This window comes from Gopherus evgoodei, chromosome 2 (assembly GCF_007399415.2).
Source record: "Gopherus evgoodei ecotype Sinaloan lineage chromosome 2, rGopEvg1_v1.p, whole genome shotgun sequence".
Classification (NCBI taxonomy): Eukaryota; Metazoa; Chordata; order Testudines; family Testudinidae; genus Gopherus; species Gopherus evgoodei.
The window spans coordinates 191,939,624-191,961,804 of record NC_044323.1 but is presented as its reverse complement, the minus strand read 5'-3'; the positions used below and the strand labels follow the sequence as shown (position 1 = coordinate 191,961,804).

Sequence of the window (22,181 nt, the reverse complement as noted above, 5' to 3'; positions counted from 1 at the left end):
TATGCTATTAAATGGAATATAAATCTGCAAACCTGTTTCTTGAGGGATTATTTGATTTTATATAGATGGAGTCTTCCCACATCCCCAGATCCAAACACCTCTGAACTTTGGGGGTTTTCAAAACCTGAACCCAAACTCATATCTGAATTTTGAAAAGGCCCCTTATCTTTTCAAATTACTAAACCAAACTCTGGATCTGAACACACTCAGACTTTGGGATGTTTCAAAACTGAGCCCATCTCTAGTTTTTTTTTTTTTCAAAAATATTAATACAATTAATTTAGATGTTTCATATTGGGTTAAGGGTCATGCAAGGATGTAGAAATTCCTATTCCCCAATTCATATTAATAGAGTGGATGACTATTTTAAATAGCCATAAACAAAACACAGAATTCAAATAAAAAAATGGTATTCATCGGTGATTATTGCATCATCTTTGACAAGAGGAAGTGCCTATTCAGTTTCCATTCTACTGATCAAATATTCCACTGGGTTTTGAGAACAAAGATAATCTTTTAAGTAGGTTGAATATTCATGTTTGCTGATTACTGGAAGACAAGAAGGCAACAGCAATCAAATGTTTAAGTTACTGTGGTATAAACTGAGCTTCCAGTCTGGCAAACAAGGCACAGAGGAAAATCATGGGAGAGTCTACACTTCAGTTTTCTCTAACATCACCACTTTCCTCTGGAGAGTTTATGTAAACAGACGGGCATTTAAATTAAAACAGAATTCTTTCTCTTGTTGATATATTTGAGATCCTTCCCATGATAAGTAATAAATCTCTCAATATTTTATGAGGTCACTGCTATTTGGGAACTTGACTGAATAAAATAAGAGTGCTGAGTTTTCTCAGTAGGTCTTTATAAGGCTTCATAGCAATGTGCCAGGATGTCACTGTTGTTATACTGTTTTGATTTGAGCAAGGATTTCTTTATAATTTTATTTCATCTTAAGATGCAGTTACACCGTGACCGCTCACACACCCTTTCAAAAGTCAAGAATAACTAAGATACATAGTTGAACTTTGCTTTCACTTACACCTGCACATCTTACTAAAGTCAACAAGTGTCCATGGGTACAACTAAGGGCTGAGTCTGATCCATTGTACCTTGTCTAACTTCGCTATCACTATGTTGGGAATTTTAGCCATTTTTTTTGGTCATTGTTTTTCACCTTCCATTTTGGTGCACTGTCTTTATGTTTGGTTTGGTGCCCTTTTTGTGGTGTCTAACTTTTGATTGGTTAACGTTTATGTAATCCTGACCAGCAACTAAGCAAAGGCCAGAAAACTCAAACTCAAAGAGTGTGAAAGGGTCACAAGATCCCAAGTAATCTGCCTGGTAACAGAACATGATATAAGGGTTATTGTCCGCTCAGGAGGCAGCCTGTGTTCCTATGTTTGGATCGCGTGGTTCTTCGAGAGAATATCAATCACCTACTTATTCTCCATGGTAATGGTTACCAGTCCCAAATGTCCACGGTTCCTGATCCCTGGCAGTATGGTCCTCAAGGTTCCCCAGTCCTGGTTCCCTTTGCCTGCAACAGAAGCAGAAGTGAGCTGATTCAGTCCAGCCTGTGATCATCCAACTGTAATGTTGACACTATTTGTTTGTCAACCCATTTATTCTAGATGGGTCTGGGCTTCATGCCCATTGAATTTGGTAAAACTACCAGGCTGTTTTATATCTGTTTACCTACCTTGTTAATAAAATCAGGCAGGGATTTATCTTTAAAGGTGCTTAAGTTTTCTTTTACTGCGACTAAGGGCTGGTCTACACTATGGGGGAAAATCGATCTCAGATACTTCGACTTCAGCTACATTATTCACATAGCTGAAGTTGTGTATCTAAGATCGAATTATTCACCGTCCTCACGGGCCGGGATCGATGTCCGCGGCTCCCCATGTCGACTCCGCAACTCCGTTCAGGTTGGTGGAGTTCCGGACTTGATATAAGCGCGTTCGGGGATCAATATAACGCGGATTGCTACCCGCCGATACGGTGGGTAGTGAAGACATAGCCTAATAGTAAACCCTAATTTAGGGAAATAGAGCTTAATTTGGAAGCAGGGATTCTTAAACATCTCCCTCTAGTTTTCTTCTGGTAACAACTAAACCTTTACTAAACTGGATGTTTTTAGTGATCTCATATCTTTTATTTACCAGTCATAATTTACTGCACTGTGAAAGTATAGAATAACAAAACTGAAGTGCAGCTCCAAGAATATATGCATGTATAACTCAACAGACATAAATAAAAAACAAACATTGCTTGCATTCCAAAGAAACTCACACTACTTAATGCACATATACATAGCAGACAAGTTGTGTGCAGCTCCATTTGTGACATTTTATGCAATTCACTTAGTCGATTTATCTGCAAAAGTATATATTTACATATAATAACATTTACTGGGGGAGGTCATGAACTTGGCAGTTGTCGCCAGCTGTCAAGGCAGAAAGGAGCAATGGATGCCTGGAGTTGCTGAAGGGTGGGTGTTTTTTGGGTCCTTAGGGTTGTTTGCTGGCTGCTGAAGAGGCACAGTAAGTGCTAGGGTGTCTGGCAGCTATTGGTGCTGGGAAGGTAGAGTCTCAGTCTGTGGCTGGGGGTTGGATGGATGGGAATGATGCTGGGGAGGTGGGGTGTGGATGGCGGGTGTTAAGGTTGCTGGTGTGGCGGCTTGTCTAGCTGAGAAGTTGGAGAAAGAGGGTGATGAGTGTTGGGGGGCTGGAAGCGGAAGAGTCTAGTGCCCACACTGGGTACCTCAGCCTGTGCTGCTGCTGCTGATCCTCTAGCCACCAGCTATGCTACATGCTGCTGCAGCTTGCTAGCTGGCACCCAGCAGGGGGAGCACTGAAAAGTACCTACCTGGCTGCTCAGCCACCACTGTAGTGGCCTCTAGTGGCCAGAAGGCACAACTACATCATGTATCTACAACTTAGCCAACAGTTCTACCTTGAAGCTGGGCTGTGGGAATGCGGACGGGGAAATGCAAATAAACAAGTGTGACAAGAGATTATGCAGCCGTGAATTATGTATCTTACCCATTTCTCAGCTTGCGTGACAATCCCTTTGTTTGCCTTTGATGTTCATCCCTGTTGCCCAAGACAGCTAATTTCCAGGGCATTAAACACAGTCATTGAAAACAGCTGAACTAAAAGTAATATTATGGGTCTATTATAAAGGGGATTATTTAGCTCTAGTACAGTACAGTGGTAGGCCCTAATTTCTTCCTGTTTTCCTCACACCAAGTTCTTGATCTGGGCACCAAAGGGATCACAAAGCTTCCCCCAACTGGGACTGCCCAGGCACAGAGGAATCTCCAACTGATATAGAGCTGGCATCTTTCTGGGAATGCTAATAGACTAACCATTTCCCCCCACAATCCCTATAGGACCTGGCCTGTGCACTTATGGGGTGTGGTGTGACAGAGAAACACAATGCCAAGCCAGCAGCCATCGTTGTGCTCCACAAATCCTAGGGCTGCTCTGTGCTGAGCCACTCCCCAGCCCCAAGTTAGATCAGATGGTCTTTTTACTCAAAAATTCTCTAATCCACCCATAGATTCTTCCCTTTAACTCTAGTGCATCTATTTTGTACAAAAAGCCTTCCCTCCATAGTATGTCATGCCTTTTCAATGTGTAAAAAGACAGCTATCATTAAATCCTTGTGTCTCATACTTCATTGTACTTCCATTTCTAATTTAACAATGTGAGCAATGATGCATCTTCCTCTCCTAAAACTGCTTTGCACCTTATTTATAATGCCACTGATTTCCAAATAGGCAACCAATCTTTCATTCACTATTCGCTCTATAATTTTACTCAGGCCAGATGTAAGGGCAACTGGCATCCACTTTTGTGGATAGGTTGCCTGTTTGTTGCATTGGAATTACTACGTCATGTTTCCACTGTACTTGTATCACTCCTTTTCCCCAAATAGTGTTATATAATTCCAAGCCACAGAAGACCCCCTAGAAACAGGCTGAGAGTCTGCAGGGGATCCTAGGAGCTGAAGAGAATGGCAGCACTGGGGAGATGCTCAGAGAAGAGAGTGCAACCCACCATAATGAGGAACAACTAACATGAGCTTCGTAATAAGGAGAGAAGATTTAGGACTTTGTAAAGTAATTTTAAATTTACGTACTGGAACCCTGCAAAAGATGTACCTACTGCTGACTTGTGCTAAACAGGAGAATCTAGTCTGTCTAAAACTTAAAGAAAACACGAAGGAACTAAGGGCTAGAATAGAGGGGGTTCCTGCAAAGAAAACTTACAATATAGCCAAGCCTGGGGAGAAAGTTTTGGCTGACTTTATATTTTAAACCACTAGAAGAAAAATACTTCAATTGTGGATATTCAGTGAGAGAGAGAAACATGCAAACTGTACTTATTAAAGAAAGTTAGGGGTGATAGTGAGGGCAGGCAAGGAGAAACAGCAAAATATACACGATGCCAGATTTATTGTTTAAAAAAAATTGCCATTGCATTAATTCAAAGAGTAGAGAGGTAATTAGAGACTATTACAGGCTGCGGTTCTACTACAACTAAAAGATTGAATTCAGTTCTGGGCACCTCATTACTGGAAAGTTATAAACAAACTGAACAGAGTTCAGAGAACAGCAGTGAAAAATGATTAAGCTAAAGTGTCTGAAAAGATTAGACACAAATACATATAACTTGACTAAATGATGGCTCAGAGGAGTTGTGATAACTGTCTATAACTCTTCTAAGGATGGACTTCTTAGGATGCTACAAAAGGATACAGCTAGGAGTAATGGGATGAAACTTAAAAAATTGAAAAGTTAGGCTAATTAATAGGAAAATCTCCTGACTACAGGATCTACTGAGTTGTGGAAGCCTTGTCCTCTGAGACTTTGAACACTAGACTGACAAATTGGTATCTAATAAACTTAGAAAATAATCCTTGACTGGAGAACTTGGGAGAAAAGCTCTTTTTGTGAAATGTTCAACATTTCTGCTTCTACAGTTGATGGTTATGTCCCCCCATTTCTATACTCATAACACTAAAGAGTCCTTTAGAAAAGAGCAAACATACTAAACATTCTAAAGAGTCCTTTAGAAAAGAGCTTAGTATTCTTGAAATTTCAAAGGTAAAAAGCAAACAGCTAAAAAACTATATAAGAAAACTGTATATTACAATACCAAAAATGGACTCAAATTTATATAATTTTCCCTTTTGCATTTCACCTTTAATATTATTATAGTGGGACCTATTTTTACCCAGTGCTTCTTATTATAGCATCTGGTTTACCCAGTGCTTCTTATTATAGCAATTGATTATAATTTTGTAAAACTTTAACCCTTTGGGCTGAAATTTTCCTTACTAGGTGTGTGTCTCTCAGTGGTCTTTTAATTATTATTATAATTATAGCAAAAAAAAAAAAGGTTCAGTGGCTTCCATGAAGAAAGTGAGCAAAAAATGAACTGTTTTGCCTATTTTTTTTAATGCTGATGACCTTCTCATTGAAAATATCTAGCACTCCCAAGCTCTGGTGTAGTGACTTGAAATTTGGCAGGGTGGGTGGCCTTTGTGTCAGGGATGTGTCTCTTTCCCTTCCCTCTTTCTCTCCCCATGTCCCAACATTTGGTGAAATGATAAGCCTTTAGCGAGAAAAATCTGTTTGCACTTAATTTAAATCTTAGTTTACCTTTAGATTAACTCTAGTAGAGACTCCTCAGATTTTTAGCAGCTACATTCTCTGAAGATTCTGTCTGCATCAGGCACACTCTAGTCTGGGGCTGAGTGGAATTCTTCCTGCAACTACTGAAGCTCTGGGCTGCTGCAGAATGTGTTGGGTTGGGCACCTGAATTGAAAGCAGGGAGCCTTTCTCCTGTGCCCTCAATAACGCTACAACTGGGCCCAGGCAGCATAGAGTAGAAAGCTGCCTGAGTCAAATGCAGAGGATACGAGATCTGGACCTGTGGGGCATGCACGGAAGGCCAGAGGGAATAGACCAGGCAAGGAAGCTGGGAAGGAGGGATGGGCAAAAACCGGGGCTGGAGTCTGGCAGGGGAGGGATGGAAAATGAAACCAAGAGTTGGAATGGGAGTAGTTCTTGAAAATGTTTTAAAATAGAGGAGGGCAAAGGCAAGAGTATGATTTCTTTTTTTTTTTTTAAATAGTAGACCCAAAGATGGTTCAGATTAAGGTTCCATGTTCAATGAACACCCATAATTTGAGGGAGAATAGGAGAGAGTTGGGTAAATAGATAATATAGAAGCAGCTTCACTTTAAGAACTGAAGAACTATGAACCAATAATGATATACCATCTATGAACCAGCATCCTTTATTAGACTATGGGCTCTCCAGCAGGAAAAAAAAATGATTACATGGTTCAGATCTTGCTTAAACACTAGTATTTTGTTTTGAAATTTTCATTGACAGTGATGTATCCATATGTGCACAAACACAGAATTTGATATCTCTGTTTAGAGTCCTGATACATTCATAGCACAAAGATCATTTTAAACAAAGTTAAAATTAAGTCTTAAACAGCCGCCCCTCCTAGAAAATAACTATACATTGGCATAGCTAGCACTGGAGCTGATCAACTGGCTGGTTAAAAAAATCACAAATAAAATCACTGAATTTGGTTTGCTATGATTGATGTGATCATAGTCATTATTTTGAGCATTGAAAGGTTTATGTGTGAAATTATTTGTAAATCTCAGAAGTTTTTTTTTTTTTGGTATGAATCATTATACCTTGAAAAATGTGTGTTGGAAGTATGTTGTTCATTATTTACGATTCTTTTTAAAATTCTTCAGTCATCAGAGAAGGAAAAACAACATTGTATGACTTGAGTGACTAACCAAAGAAACAACACAAAGAACAAATAAATGAAGCAGTTTGCAAACAGCCAAATTACTGGGTGGCTACTCATGAATAGTTAATATATTTGAACAAGATCAGAATATATTCATGAATTATTCACTAACTAAACAAGAGATTAAATTTCTTATGAGTATTACTCATAACCAATAGATTGGCCAGATCTAGCTAGCATCAATAATTTCTGTGGGACTTGCTCAGGAATTCCTGAATATTGATGTGGTAGGATGCAAATTGTTACCTTTAGAAGCCATTCTACAAAAATAATAATGCTTGATGCTGGTCTAGGCACCACACTGCATTTAAACAGTTAGTATAGAGGTTGTGGTATGTGTGCTGGGCATGTGTGTGTTAGGGTGAGGCTGTGTGTAGGTTTATGGCTTCCACAGCTAGTTGTGGATTCCCCAGCAGATTAGTGAATCCTCAGCTAGCCTCACAGCAAGAGTAGTGTTGTGGACTGAAATTTCCCTCTTGCATCTGAGGAAGTGGGTATTCACCCACGAAAGCTCATGCTCCAAAACGTCTGTTAGTCTATAAGGTGCCACAGGATTCTTTGCTCCTCTTATTAAGAACAATGTTGCACAAATAACAAATGCCTCACAGATAATGAACACACAGAGAGAACAGTTCATCACATGTATGGAAATGTCATTTGACATCATCCACAAACAGTTCTAATATGTTTGGCATAGAAATACTGTAAAATGAGATATAAATAGAAGTAAAGACCTAAAACTCCAGTTGGACTCATTTAAAGGATCTCTCTGTCTCTCTCTCTCTCTCTCTGTATATACATACATATATAGGAGGTAGGAGTGCCTGGGCATGGATGTAGGTGGTGTACTTCCCTGTGGACCTTCTGGGTTTCTGGAAAGAATTTCCATGCCAAAGTTCATGCTGTATGGGCCAGCGTTAACTCCCCATCTAAGCCCTGTAATGGGGTACATAAAGCCCATGCTGTGGGAGAAGGCGGTATAAAGGCTCTGGGTATGGAGATAGCCTCACCGCTTTGCCTCTGCCAATCATGCATAGTAGGGAAGAGGACTCTAAAAAGGAAAAACTGCAGTCAGTAAGGGGGAGAGACAAACTTCCAGAGCTGGAAGCAGCAGGAGAACTTCCCGCGCTGGTGGCTCCCTGCCCAATCACCATCAATGAGGAGTGCAGCAAACACCCAGGGAGAGCTGGATTGAGTGACCTTGTGTAAGGACTCTGGTAAAACTGCTGTGTGGGCACTCCTCCAGTAAGGGGGTACTGCTGGCCTTTTCTCTTTTGAATTGGCCCTGGGAAGAGTTTATTCTTGGTTGCATTTGAACATTTGTTTCCCTTTTATTCTCTAGTGGTAGAGAAATATAAGAAGGTCTGGAATGGGCAGAACCCACAGCAAAGGCTAAGATAGAGACCTGAGCTGGGTTCACCCAGTGTTAATAACTGGGTGTGTCCAGAGGCCTGAATTTAGGTGGGGGATTTATTGTACAAGTCCTCTGCGGAACCAGCTTCAGGCAGTCAAGGGGAGACAGCATGACTTTGGTGTAAGCTGTAACAATCTTGGGGTTCATTACATAACAAACCAGTGAATGAGAAAGGAATAAAACTGTAATAAAACAAACTGGAGAATATTTCTGGTGAACTGCTGCATACAGCCATGCCGTGTTCCGAACCCCTGCCTCCAGGGCACATCCAGGCACATCTCCAAATTCCCACACTCACAACACATTCCCTTCTGAGGGAGCATCTCCAAATCACAATCTTTCATAAACATATCTCTACATCTTCCTCTTAAAGAAAAACAAACTCTTATATACATATCTATAAACAGTTAATAATTATCCAATAACACATACATTAAATTCGCAATCCATCTAGTACATTTCTATAAAGCCAATGTATTAACTACCTGAAGAAGAGCAGTTACCAGCACAATACTCTGGAGTGAGTCTTTATCACTCACTTTCCTCAAATAACCCTTCTCCAGGCAGGTTAGCAAGTCTCTGAGTCACTCTGATGTTCTCCATATCAGCCTTTTATTAGAGTCTGAGTTGTTCTCTTGTTCCTTGACAGTTTCTCCTTTGTGTGTCAGTGATAACAGATCAGTCAGATGGAAAATGCCAGGGTCCACATCGGCTGTTAGTGTTTTGGAACTTTCTGGTATTACTTGTACATCCCTTCAATTATGTCAAAATGTGTCCCCCATGGTCTGTCTGGACTTCATAAGACCTTGGGTGCAGCTGTTCTTTAATGGTACCTCTTTAGCCCCAAGTATTAGAGTTGTGATTTCTCAGGCACACACTATCAGCTGGGTTTAGAGATGGGAAATCACGGACTCTTTTGTCAAGATAATATTTCTGCTTCCACTTCTGATTTTCTTTCATCTTGTGGTTTCATTGTTATCAGATTTCAGCAGGTTACCAGTAATTGGTAAATTAGATCTGATCTCTTTTCCCATTATGGCGTCTAGTATCTTTCATTAAATGGAAAGCAAGGAAGGCATGCAAAGACATCTTAATAAAGCTACTGGTCTGACCAGTGAATACCTAGTGTCAGCAGATTCTAGTCAATGTCCTTCTGCACTCTACCTGGGGGTGATACAATAGTCCTTGCGACCATTTTTAGAAGTACTGTCTCCTTAAAGTCTTTTTCTTAAAGAAGATATTAGGGCTGCTTCTTTAGTGCTGAAATCTCATTCTGCGAAGGAGTCAGTGGATGTTGTGATAGCAACTATGCGTTGATTGTTGAACATTAAACATAGCTGCAGTGTGAGTTGCCTAAGGTGTTCTTTACTTTTTATCCTAAAATTGTTAATTGGTGTTGCTGTGTGTTGCCAAATATCTGCTGTGTTTTATCCCTGAGATGACTGAATTTCAGACGTAGCTCAATAGATTTGTAGATTTCAAGACCAGAGGATTCATTTATCATCTAGTCTGATGTCCTAGATAATGCAGGCCAAATCTGAATTAATTCTGTTTGAGCTAGAGCATATCTTTATTAGAAGAACATCCAATCTTGATTTTAAAATTATTGGTGATGGAGAGTCCACCACAATAATCACTGTACATAATTTATAAAGACCTCTGGGAGTATTCAGTATGAAAAATTCTATGTAAATATAAGATTAATAAAAATATTCTAACATCTCTGATATTAAAGGCTTTATATGCCAAATTCTATTCAGAGAGTATTTACTAAGATGAGAGAAACTCATATCTGTCCAATTTACAATCCAACTCAGTTAAAATCACTGGTATTAAACTGAAGCATCATCTTAGCTTTCCTTTCTGCTGTCCTTAATTTTTACATCTAGAGTTTATTTTTAGTCATACATTTTCAGGTTCGTTCTCATTCTCATCTAGCATTTTTGAGTTCAATTTAACTGATGCATTAAACACCTCAGTCTAATCAATTCCATCAAAATAGGGCATTTTTGTTTGCAGTATGCTATATTACCTTGGAACTTCATGGCAGTGTTAAATTGCACTGAGGCATTATTGTAAATTAAAATTAAACCAATTTTTCTCAGATGGTTGAGCTAGGTCCTTAAAATGTCTGTTTTGAAATTGGAAGTACACTGGTGTAAAACGCATTTAATTCAGAGCAGACTCTAGCCAGCAATGTTTTCTATTTTTTCCATTATCTACAGAAATGGAATATTTTTTTCTTGTGACATTTCTTTTGATTTGATAAACCAGGATCATTCTTAATGTACCACATATTAGTAACATGAGATGGAGCTGTGCAAATTAGGAATAAAATAAATATTGTGCTTTCAGCAAGGAACATGAAGAGGCAGGCAAATTGTTTTACTAAAAGCAAACTGGAAATGATTAATTTGGTATTCTAGTTAAATATTTTTAGATAGACACAAGACAAACAATATTTGTCAATGAGTTGGCATGTTTACATACTCACATAGTACTAATTAAAGTATCCTTGAGTATAAGATCTCATACATTAAATTGTAATTTAAAACTTAGAAAAGTAAGACCTAAAGTGATCAGATTTAAAACAGCAATCCATTATCTGCTGAAAATTTGCAGATGGGGCACTGTTTCAAAGGGAAAGTCCTAATTTATACTTTAAAATTGCAAGCAGATGGGTTTGGATACGGAAAAAACCCTTTATTTGAATTTAGAAGGGCAATTGCTGTGGGCATTTGGAGATGTGTTTGCCTATTTTGATCATGCACATTCTTATTTTCATATGCAAATTGGAGAGTGAGAGGGTCCACACACAAGTTGTCATTCTTCCTCATTGTTCATTTTGAGAATTAAAGGCTGCTTTGGGAACTTGGCCTTTAAAGTCTAAGGCAGGGGTAGGCAACCTATGGCACGTGTGCCGAAGGCAGCACACAAGCTGATTTTCAGTGGCATTCCCACTGCCCGGGTCCTGACCACCGGTCAGAGGAGCTCTGCATTTTAATTTAATTTTAAATGAAGTTTCTTAAATATTTTAAAAACCTTATTTACTTTACATACAACAATAATTTCATTCTATATTAGAGACTTATAGAAAGAGACCTTCTAAAAATGTTAAAATGCATGACTGGCACGCGAATTCTTAAATTAGAGTGAATAAATGAAGACTCGGCACACCACTTCTGAAAGGTTGCCACACTCTGGTCTAAGGGCTAAATTTAGAGGTGAACTGAAGTTTGTCTAAGAAAGTCTTTATGGGTGGAACTTAATCTTTTGGCCCTCTCAGTATGTAAGCTAATTAAATTCTGCGGAACTTGGATAGGAGGATGGTGACAGGAAATACAAGTAATAAGCAAAATGTGAGAGGGCACTTGAGAGGCATTGAGCTTCTGTTGAAACCAGTGGGACTTGCACCTGGACAACAGGTGCTTAGCAGCTTTCAGGATTCAGTCCTATGTCGGTGAAGATATGAGAACACTGTGACAATGGAACTAGCACAAATATGGAAAAATATTTCAAGTTGCTACACAAATATTTTATGTTTGTAGAAAGCTGGCATGATATTGTAATATGTGAGAAACATGACATCAAATAACTAAAGGCTGTATTGTAATATATGCAATCTAATGGGGGCAGAATTAAAGTCCCCTAGGCAGCAGTATTTCCTGACGTTTGAATACTTAACAGTGCCACCTTAATGTTATTTTAGTATAGTACTTTGTGTAGAATTTCTTGTAAAAAAGAAGGTGTAGAGAAGAAAATAAAAATCCATTCAAAAAATCAAGATCTGTGGGGGTAAGCACCTGAAGTCACTGGAACCCAGCCATCTTTGATCCTAGTCTTCTGAATACTGAATCTCTCTCAATCTTCATTCTCTGGAGTTAATCATCACTATACTACTTGGCATTAGGTAAATTTATGCCATCTCAATTAAACCACATTGATTATTTTTCAGTCCCATAAGGCTAAATCAGTTTCTTGGAGGATGTCACTAAAACAACTGTCCCAATACCCAAAAAGCTATATTACTGCAGAGTTAAGGTTGCTTGGTGGTAGATTGTTCCCTTGCAGAACACTGAGTTGAGCAAACAACAACAACAACAACAACAACAAAACAAAAAAACCCACAAACTTTTGAAAACCAGAAATTGCAGTGTTAGGGTTGCCCATGCAAGCTTGTACTCTGCCAACTCAACAGTTGCTGAAACATGAAACCTGTTCACCTCCTTTTACAACCCATTCACTCTCATCCACAGGATTCCATCTATCATTATTAAAGGATGAAAAGAGGAAGGGGGAGGTTGCCCATAGCACCTTCTGAGCTGCCAGTAGCCAGTGGGACTTATTTGCATGTGCTTGAGGTGCAGATAATGTGTTAGATGTACCTACACTAAATGGTGGAGGTGCACTGGGAATGCAAGGTTGGGGATGGACTGTCAGAGCTGTGTAGTGCAGAGAGGTGAGAATGCCATGTCCCCCTCTTCTTATAACTCAGGCAAATCCAAAGCAGTTTTCTCTGGATCATTCAAAGGTATTTCCCATAACAGAAGGCTATTTCCCTGTCAAATTTCAAATTTCTGTCCCCTTCATTTAGAGCATTAGAGCTGTTCAAAATGAATGTGCAGTAATTTTATTATGATTTTCCCCCTCTCTCTCCTCTCAAAACTGTTTTTCTTCAAATTTTCCAAAACACTTTCTTTTTGGGTCTGAGTCCAGACCCCAAACATTAAAAATAGGAAGTAAAAGTAGAAAAAAATGTACTAAGCACCTTTAACACAGTTATAATGAAGACGCTTAAAGAACTTTAACTGTTGTGGCTACAGCCTACCTCTCCAGCAAAGGAAGGTTGTGTACAAACAGCTCAGAGACCTTTGCAGCCTTCTAAAATCCCAAGTACTATACTATACTATACTTTTATGCAATATATGAATTCTCCATAATATAAATGGGGACTTGCTGAGATACAAACTGCTGTGGGCATCCATGTGCTTAGGATGAACTTCCTCCACTCAGAAGAAGTATGTATGCCACTGATCAGTGGGTATGTCCCCCTCTGTGCCCATTATACAGAAGATGTGAGTGTTTTATAGCTCCCAGATACACAGCCTGGCTCCATAACTCCCAGGGCCGGCTCCAGGCACCAGCTCGGCAAGCATGTGCTTGAGGTGGCCAAGGGGAAGGAGCTGCATGTCTGTCTCTTTGGTGGCAATTCGGTGGCGGGTCCCTTGGTCCTTCTCGGAGGGAATGACCTGCCGCCGAATTGACGCCAAAGAGGAAAGCAGCATGGTGGAGTTGCCACTGATTGCAGCTTTTTTTTTTTCTGCCACTTGGGACAGCAAAAACCCTGGAGCTGGCCCTGATAACTCCAGCTGTAAAGGATTGGACGCATAGATCCCTGATCCATGGGCACTGGAACAATTTGTATAGTGCTGGCTGAGAGCCATTGCACCAAACTGTAAACCCTGTATATAATGGAATCCACTTCAATTCAGGGGGTGTGGCAGCACCTCCAGTTCCAGCACCTATGATCCAGTCCCTAGTGCATTGGCTTAACTGACATCCATCATAGCTGTGCCTCTCTCCTATTAGACAAGGAATACTCAGCCAAAAGTAACTCATGTGTGGCAGAAGAAATCGTGAAGGCCTGATTCATATTATGAACTGTAACAGGGCAGCTGCCTCCTGAGCATCCCGCCTTGTGACCAGAGATGCTTTTGCGGCACCCTGCCTGTTCCCCTTTTCAGGGCCTCTTGAAAACTCCACCCTTGTCTTTCTCATGGCTAAAAGCACCCCCACCCAGGGCTGGTTTAATAGACACTTCAAAACAATCTTCTTGTGTTATGTTGTCCAGCGTGGCTCACAACCACAAATGCCAACCACAGGGCAGGCTGTCAAAAAGCAAAGCAGAAACCCCAAATGGTTGTATGTTCTATAATTAGAGTTCACCAATCTAGCACAGGGCTGCCCAGAGGATTCAAAGGGCATGGGGCAAAGCAATTTTGGGGCCCCCTTCCATAAAGAAGATTGCAATACTATATTCTCGTGAGGGCCCCTGCAGGGCCCAGGCAAATTGCCCACTTGCTCCCCAGCCACGGGTGGCCCTGGGAAAAATAAACCTTCCGCATCTCAGCACAAACCCAGTTTTAAGAAAACTTCTTTACAAGATATCACTGGTTCTCAGCATCAGCTAGTGCTAAAAAGCACAAAAGCTCATTAAAAGGGTTGGACAAATATTTTCCGTCAAAACTTTTTTTGGATCGAAAACTAGGGGTTTTTAAAAAGCTGAAAAAAATCACGGACAATGTCTGCTTTCCTTCAAAATTTGTTGTGTTTTTTTTAATTGAAAAGCTGAAATTAGTTTGCCTAAACCTGAATATGGTGTGGGGTTTCAGAAGTGTGTGGCCAAATATTTGCTGCTTGCTGTGTTTGATTGTTTAAAGAAACAATAAAAAATTCTGCTTAAAAATAATCCAAAACTTTTGAACCACCTCAGCTTGTGACCAAACGCCTGAGCCCATCCAGTTAGAAATTTTTCCAGGTTTCTGATACTCTGCTGGCTTCCTTGACTCATATCTGTTTCCATAACTTTGGGTTCATTTAGCTTGGAACATAAGAACAGCCATACTGGGTCAAACCAAAGGTCCATCCAGCCCAGTATCCTGTCTACCGACAATGGCCAATGCCAAGTGCCCCCGAGGAATTAAACCTAACAGGTAATGATCAAGTGATCTCTCTCCTGCCATCCATCTCCACCCTCTGACAAACAGAAGCTAGGGACACCATTCCTTACCCATCCTGGCTAATAGCCATTAATTGACTTAACCTCCATGCATTTATCTGTTTCCTAGAGGCTGGCTCCATGGGATCCCTCACAAACTGGAGACGGTTACTGTGGGTTTGTCTTTAGTATAATTTATGTACATACTCCACAAACTGAGCATTTGAGCTTGTTCCAGAATCTGGGATGAGCCTATGCTGTGAAAACTGAAATGCTCAAAATAGCACATGCATGTGAATGGACACAGGGTGCTAAAATTAAATTAACCCAGGGTTTCTCAAACTGGGGGTTGGAACTCCTCAGGAGGTCACGAGATTATTACTGGGAGTTGCGAGCTGTCAGCCTCCACCTCAAACCCCACTTTGCCTCCAGCATTTATAATAGTGTTAAATATATTTAAAAAGTGTTTTCAATTTATAAGGGGGTGGGGGGTGTCGCACTCAGAGGTTTGCTATGTGAAAGGGGTCACCAGGACAAAAGTTTGAGAACCACTGAATTAACCCCTCTGAAGCCTCAGGGAATACAGGGGAGGGGAAGTCTCCCTTGGTAGGGTTGGGAAGGAGGTAGGTGGTGTAGGATATTGCTCTTCTCATGTGATCCCTCCTCCAGTGGCTAATTTTAAATGAAGCTACCTTCCCCTGACATGAATCTCCCTATGGCACTGAAATTAAATAGAGACTATAATTTGGCATTTGAGACGTGAAAGGGATGGTAGCCCTAATGGAAAAGCTAACGGCTTGCTCTTCTGCAAGCCTCAAACTGCTGAATGAGCTTTAGGGTAGGGAAGGCTGTGCCTCCCAAACAGCCTGGCCCTGCCCCCTATCTGATCCCCACCCACTTCCTGCCCCTCAACTGCCCACCCCCCTCAGAATCCCTGACCCATCCTGCTCCTTGACCCCTCTCCAGCCCCCAGAGACACCACCACCACCACTCCTGCTTCTTGTCCCCTGACTGCCCCGACCCCTATTCACCCCGCTGCTGAGTCCTGACAGACTCCCGGAACGCCCACAATCCAACCCCCCCGTTCCCTGTCACCTAACTGCCCCCCAACCTCTGCCGCCTCCCTGTCCCCTGACTGTCCCCAGGACTCTCTTCCCCTTATCCAATCCCCCTGACCTCAGTCCCAGCCTCTTACCTCCGGCTCCCCCCTTCACCCAGAGCCTCAGCACGTCACATCCAGGAGTGTCCCTGACTAGCGGTGCAGCATGGCTCTGGCGGGGTCTGAGCTCCTCCCCTCTCAGAGCCTTGTGATAAGGGGGAGGGTCTGCGAGCTCCAGCGGGGCCTGAGCTCGCAGCCCCACCCCCTTACCATGCGGCTCTGGGAGGGGCGGAGCTCAGGCCCCACTGGAGTTCGCAGCCCCGCCTCGTTACCACATGGCTCTGAGAGGGGCGGAGCTCAGGCCCCGTCGGAGACATGCTGCAGCTGTTCAGGGAAGCTCCTGGATGTGCTGAGGCTCCGGGAGAGGGGCGGGGTTGGGCCGGGAGCCTCAGCCATTCTCTTGGGGGCCCCTGCAGAGCCTGGGGCCTGGGGCAAATTGCCCCACTTGCCCCCCGCTCAAGGAGGCCCTGATCTAGCAACACGTGTGAGCTCCTAAAGCATTGTAACAGTCTTACTATAGAGTCACATTGGGCATTCCAGTCTATCATGCCACACACGCAAGCTAAATTTAATGACAAATGGTTGCTATACACCAAAATTCACAAACACTATTCAGGTTACAAAGTTCATACTCTTCTCTGGCTTTTTTGCCACACAGAGCCAAGAGTGGCTGGTAGAATAGGCTGGGGAGGCTGATCCTCCCCTGGTGCTGCCACTGCCACTGCACCACCAGCTGCAGGGTTTGAAGAGGAAGTTTTTGCTTTATTATGCTCCATGCCGGTTCTGAGGGAGCTGTGCTATTCAGCTTCCTGGGTTTATCAGTAATCTCCCTGGACTCCAGAAAGATTAAAGATTAACTCAAGAAGCTGAGTAGCAAATACCTCCTCCTCAGCTGCCCCAGAACCTGCATGGGGCATAGCAAAAGTGTCTTTGCACGAAAGTGAGACACTTCCTCAGGAGACTTTGGGCCTCGGGAGGGGAGGAGCGGTTGCCGCTGGGCCGTGGCTCCTCCAGATAGGTGGGGATGGGGTAGACTGGGGCCTCTGGCCAGCCTGAGGCTTCTCCAACTGAAGGGAAGGGGTGCTCAGGCCTCTGGCGAGCATGGGGCTCCTCCCGCTGAGTGGGGGAGGCGCTTGAGGATCCTCCGGCTTGGAGGAAGAGGAGGACTCGGGGCTCTGTCCACAGGGAGGGGGCATGGGGTCTCGGGCTCCAAGCGTTGGGGAGGGGTATGCAGGTGGAAGGGGCAGAGCCGGGGACTTGCCTCTCAGAAGGGGGGCGTCCAGCCGCCACCCATGCACAGATCTTTGCTTCTGACCCAGTCTGCTTCCCACAAAGCCCCACTTCCATCCCTTTCCATTTAGCATTCAGTCCTCTGGCTTCCTTCTTCTGTCAGCATCCTCCTGTTCTGAGGGAGAATACAGCCTATATGGTAGAATCATGGGACTGTAAGAGACCTCGAGAGGTCTTCTAGTTCAGTCCCCTGCACTCATGGCAGGACTAAGGATTATCTAGACCATCCCTGACAGGTGTTTGTCTAACCTGCTCTTAAAAATCTCCAATGACTGAGATTCCACAACTTCCCTAGGCAATTTATTCCATTGCTTAACCACTCTGACAATTAAGAAGCTTTTCCGAATGTCCATTGCATAAAATACCCTTAATGCAATTTAAGCCCATTGCTGCTTCTTCTATCTTCAGAGCTTAACAGAGAACAATTTTTCTCCCTCCTCCTTGTAATAACCTTTTATGTTCTTGACAATTGTTATCATATCCATTCTCAGTCTTCTCTTCTCCATACTAAAAAACCCAATTTTTCAGTCTTCCCTCATAGGTAGTTTTCTAGACTTTTAATAATTTTTGTTGCTCTTCTTTGGACTTTTTTCAATTTGTTCACATCTTTCCTCAAATATGGGTCCCAGAACTGGACACAGTACTCCAGCTGAGGCCTAATCAGAATTGAGCAGAACAGAATAATTACTTCTCATGTCTTGCTTGCAACACTCCTGCTAGAACAATCTAGAATGATGTTTGCTTTTTTTGCAATAGCATTACACTGTTCACTCAGATTAAGCATGTGATTCACTCTGACCCTCAGATCCCTTTCCACAGTACCCCTTCCTAGGCAGTCGTTTTCCATTTTATATGTGCACAATTGATTGTTCCTTCCTAAGTGGAGTACTTTGCATTTTCCTTATTTAATCCTATTTTTTTTAAGATCATTTCTCCAGTTTTTCCAGATCATTTTGAATTTTAATCCTATCCTCTAATTCACTTGCAACCCCTCCCAACTTGGTATCATCTGCAAAATTTGTAAGTGTATACTCTGGGCAATTATCTAAATCATTGATGAAGATATTGAACAGAACTGGACACAAAACTGATCCCTGCAGGACCCCACTCAATACTGCCTTCCAGCTTGACTGTGAACCACTGATAACTACTCTCTAGGAATGGTTTTCCAACCAGTTATGCACTCACCTTATAGTAGCTCCATCTAGGCTGTATTTCCTTAGCTTGTTATTGGGAGGTCATGCAAGAGACAGTATCAAAAACTTTACTGAAGTCAAAATACACAACATTTACTGCCTCTCCTCTATCCACAAGGCTTGTTACCATGTCAAGGAAAGCTATTAGCACTGACAAATCTTTACAAGTCTATGCTTACTGTTACTTATCTTCTAAATATTTGAACATTGATTGCTTAATTATTTGCTCCATTTTCTTTCCTGGAATTGTCCTCCTAAGGAGAACTTCTCCCAGTTGGCTAGGAGAGAAAGAACCCTTTCGCACAAGGCTTCTGATCCTGGGTCCTTAAAGGAAGAATGTCCTGGGTTTTTCCCATCCAACTGTCAGACCCCCAGGAACCCTTCCACTCTTCCAGTTTTAGCCATTTCCTGAGTCTTTGCTCATTCAAGTGTTCCTGCAATGGGATATTCTGGTCCCCTCTAGGTTTAAAGAATCTGTATAATTTGTTATATGTACCAGTCATGAAATGTTACTGGAACAATATCCTCTGCAGATTTGTACAAACTACATTTACCTCACTGACAGCACATTATGATTGGATTTTATTGATTTTGAAACAAAACATTTTTATTGGTAATTCATAAGAAGGGGCACAACAGATGGTGGATGATGTTTCACTTGTAACACATTGAGGACCAGTGGGCTTTACACAAAGTAACGGAAAAACTGTTTTTGTTTTTTTAACAGTAGAATTGTCAGTAGAATTGGCTGATAATGGTCCTAATAGGGTGAAAAGGGTGCTGGTATATTTCCTTTCCCCCCTAGCAATCAGGCTACATCATACACCCCTCTTCCATAATTATGCCAACTATTCTCTTTTTCCACGGTGTAAGTTGCTCTCCGCCATTAATAATTCTGTAAAATAAAATAAATGAACATGGATTAACAAATTTCAACTTCTTACCCTAAAAGTTGTGGATATGTATATTTTCTTCCTTTTTTCTATTTTTTCTTCATTTCCTTTTCTCATTTTTAGATCTACATTTTATTTTCAGCTTTGTCACACACCTCTAGCTTTCTTTCACCCATTGGGTCCATTGTCTTTCTTGTTTTTCTCCCTGAGCATGGAGAAGGAAGTCTTGGGCCCTGATCCTACATATACATATTTTGAACTTTAAGCATGAGTGAAGTCAGTGTGCTTAATGTTAATTATAAGTGTGTTTTCAGGATTGGGACTTTAACTGATAAAAATGACTACTTTCATGTTGTCACAAATTGCATTTAGTGAGGGAATATAACTAGTTTTACAGGTTAAATGACTCTTTGAAGTCTTTTTTTGCTTATTTATAAAAATTCAAATATAATGTGCAATGTGCTATAATTTGTAAGAACATCACTAAAATAATTATTATATCATTTAGGTACATTTATCAAGATAGGCCCTAGGTTGAAAAGCTTCCCATTTTTTAAATAACCTCAAACTTCTCTTAGTTCTCTTATTTAAAAAATAAACAGATCACATTTCAAACAGTTGCTTGAAAAACCAATCATAAAATACCCTCAAACAAAACATCTGGCTGCCAATTAAAAGATCATCATGAAGACAAAGACTCAGCATCATAATGGTTGTACTGCGCTACAGCTTTGTACTACACTGTCAGCATGAGAGGGGAAAAAGAGAACAAAAAAAGCACTAAAACACATGTGATGTGGTTCAGACTATGTGGATAATTAAGTCATCTTGATTTATATTTATATTATTTCCACACATCCAGAGAATGGAAGCATGGGTGGCGAGCGAAGTTTCTCCTTGGGGAGGCTAGTCATTGCCCCATTTCTTCTGGCTGATGTCCTGCCTCTTCCAGGCAATACCTCGCCTCTTCCAGCAGAGGGACCCACCCCCACTCACTGCTCAGTCACCCTGTGGTCCCAGCCAGGGCAAGGGAGTGCTGAGAGCTCAGCCTCTTCCCCTCGATGACCCCAGTCAGGATCAGGGAGTGGGGGCTGAGAGCTTAGCCCCTGCTGGAGCTCTGAGCTCTGAGCCCTGCTCCTGTTCTGCCTCTTCCCTGATGGCCCCACCCCCATTGCACCCCCACTCTGCTTCTTTCCCCTTAGGTCATACCGACCCCCCGCTCACTCCTTTCCACCCCTTCCCCCACTGCAACCCTGAGACCTATATCCCCTCCGTGGCCCCAGAATTAAGAGTTCCTCCAGTTCTGGAGCCGTGGTGAGGGGAGATTTTTCTGGGGCCCCCAAATTGACCAGGGCACTTGGCCATAGGCCCATGGGCCCGTGCAGTAATCTGCTACTGTCCTGCCCTCCTAGTGGCACAAAGTTCAGGGAGGCTTAGCCTCCCCCTGCCTCCCTTATGCACCACCCATGTCTGGAAGCACCTGCTAAGATTCTGTTGCAGCATTGGTATGGCAAAAAGGTACCTTTAATTAGTTCCAAAGATGCAGTTGAAGATTCTTGCAGTGTGCAGAATCCAGGATGGAGATAAGGTATGTTAGGAGATGTCAGTTTGCAATATACTTTGCTGATTTGCAGTTTGGCTGATGCAGTAGCACCCCTTAGGGGACCTTTGTAAACTGGTATAAGTTAGAGCAGCCCCATATGGCTTCCTTAACTCATATGGAAAACTGTTTTGGCTCCTGATTGTCTCTAGGATAGAGGAGATATGAGGATAGAGCTCAACTGAGGATTTAAGCCTTAATGTATGTCTGTAGTCATTTCCTACAGAAACGAATCCTTTCTCCTATATTTAATAATGCTTTTTTCCCCTTACAGTTTGAAGTCAGCCCATTGGAAACAATTAACTGGAATAAAATGGATTTCCACGGCAACCTACATTTCCTGAGCAAGTAATAAATAGTTTGCTGCCTGCTGATTTTCTTCTCTGAAGTTTTAAACCTGATGTGCCCTTTCTTATGTATAATGCTTTTGTAAAAAGGATAAAGGATAATTTGGGGCTTTTTTTAAACCCTCTTAAGCAAAGATCTCTTTAGGGCATGGACCTATGGTTCCTGCCAAAGCTTTATCATCTCTAATAGAAGAAAATGTTTTGGGAACAACTGTGTAAGATGTCAAGTATCAGAGGGGTAGCCGTGTTACTCTGAATCTGTAAAAAGCGACAAAGAGTCCTGTGGCACCTTATGTATAGACTAACAGATGTATTGGAGCATAAGCTTTCATGGGTGAATACTCACTTTATCAGGTGCATGACATCTTTAATTTCTTTAATTTTTATCTGCAATTTATTTGTTTTCTTTCATTGTTTTGTATAAGACACTGTTAGTGCCGTAAATGTGGTTATTGCTAACCATGACTTGAACTTCTGTATTGCATGAACCATTGGACAGATTTCAAAAGGAATGTTTTGTGGGTCATATGCTCCTGTGGCTTAGAAGACACAATAAAAAAAAAGACAACTAACTGCAAAACTCACAAATCTTTGCATTCCTCCACCTCCTCCTGGAGAAGATCTACAAAAGATGCTTTGCTAATGCATGGTGAGCTAGATATTAATGCCTAGATTAAAAGATAGAGAATGTATCATGCACCACCGCTTC

At 41.7% G+C, this 22,181-nt stretch overlaps 1 protein-coding gene across 1 annotated transcript in view; it reads left to right on the top strand.

The window, feature by feature from the left end:
• Positions 1–21,467, top strand: part of GALR1 (galanin receptor 1) — a 141,662-nt gene extending 120,195 nt beyond the window's left edge. Inside the window, exon 4 of the mRNA XM_030552606.1 lies at positions 21,400–21,467. Coding sequence (XP_030408466.1) covers positions 21,400–21,404 — 5 coding nt within the window. The 3' untranslated portion in view covers positions 21,405–21,467. The remainder of the gene's footprint in view (positions 1–21,399) is intronic.
• The last annotated feature ends 714 nt before the right edge of the window (positions 21,468–22,181 follow it).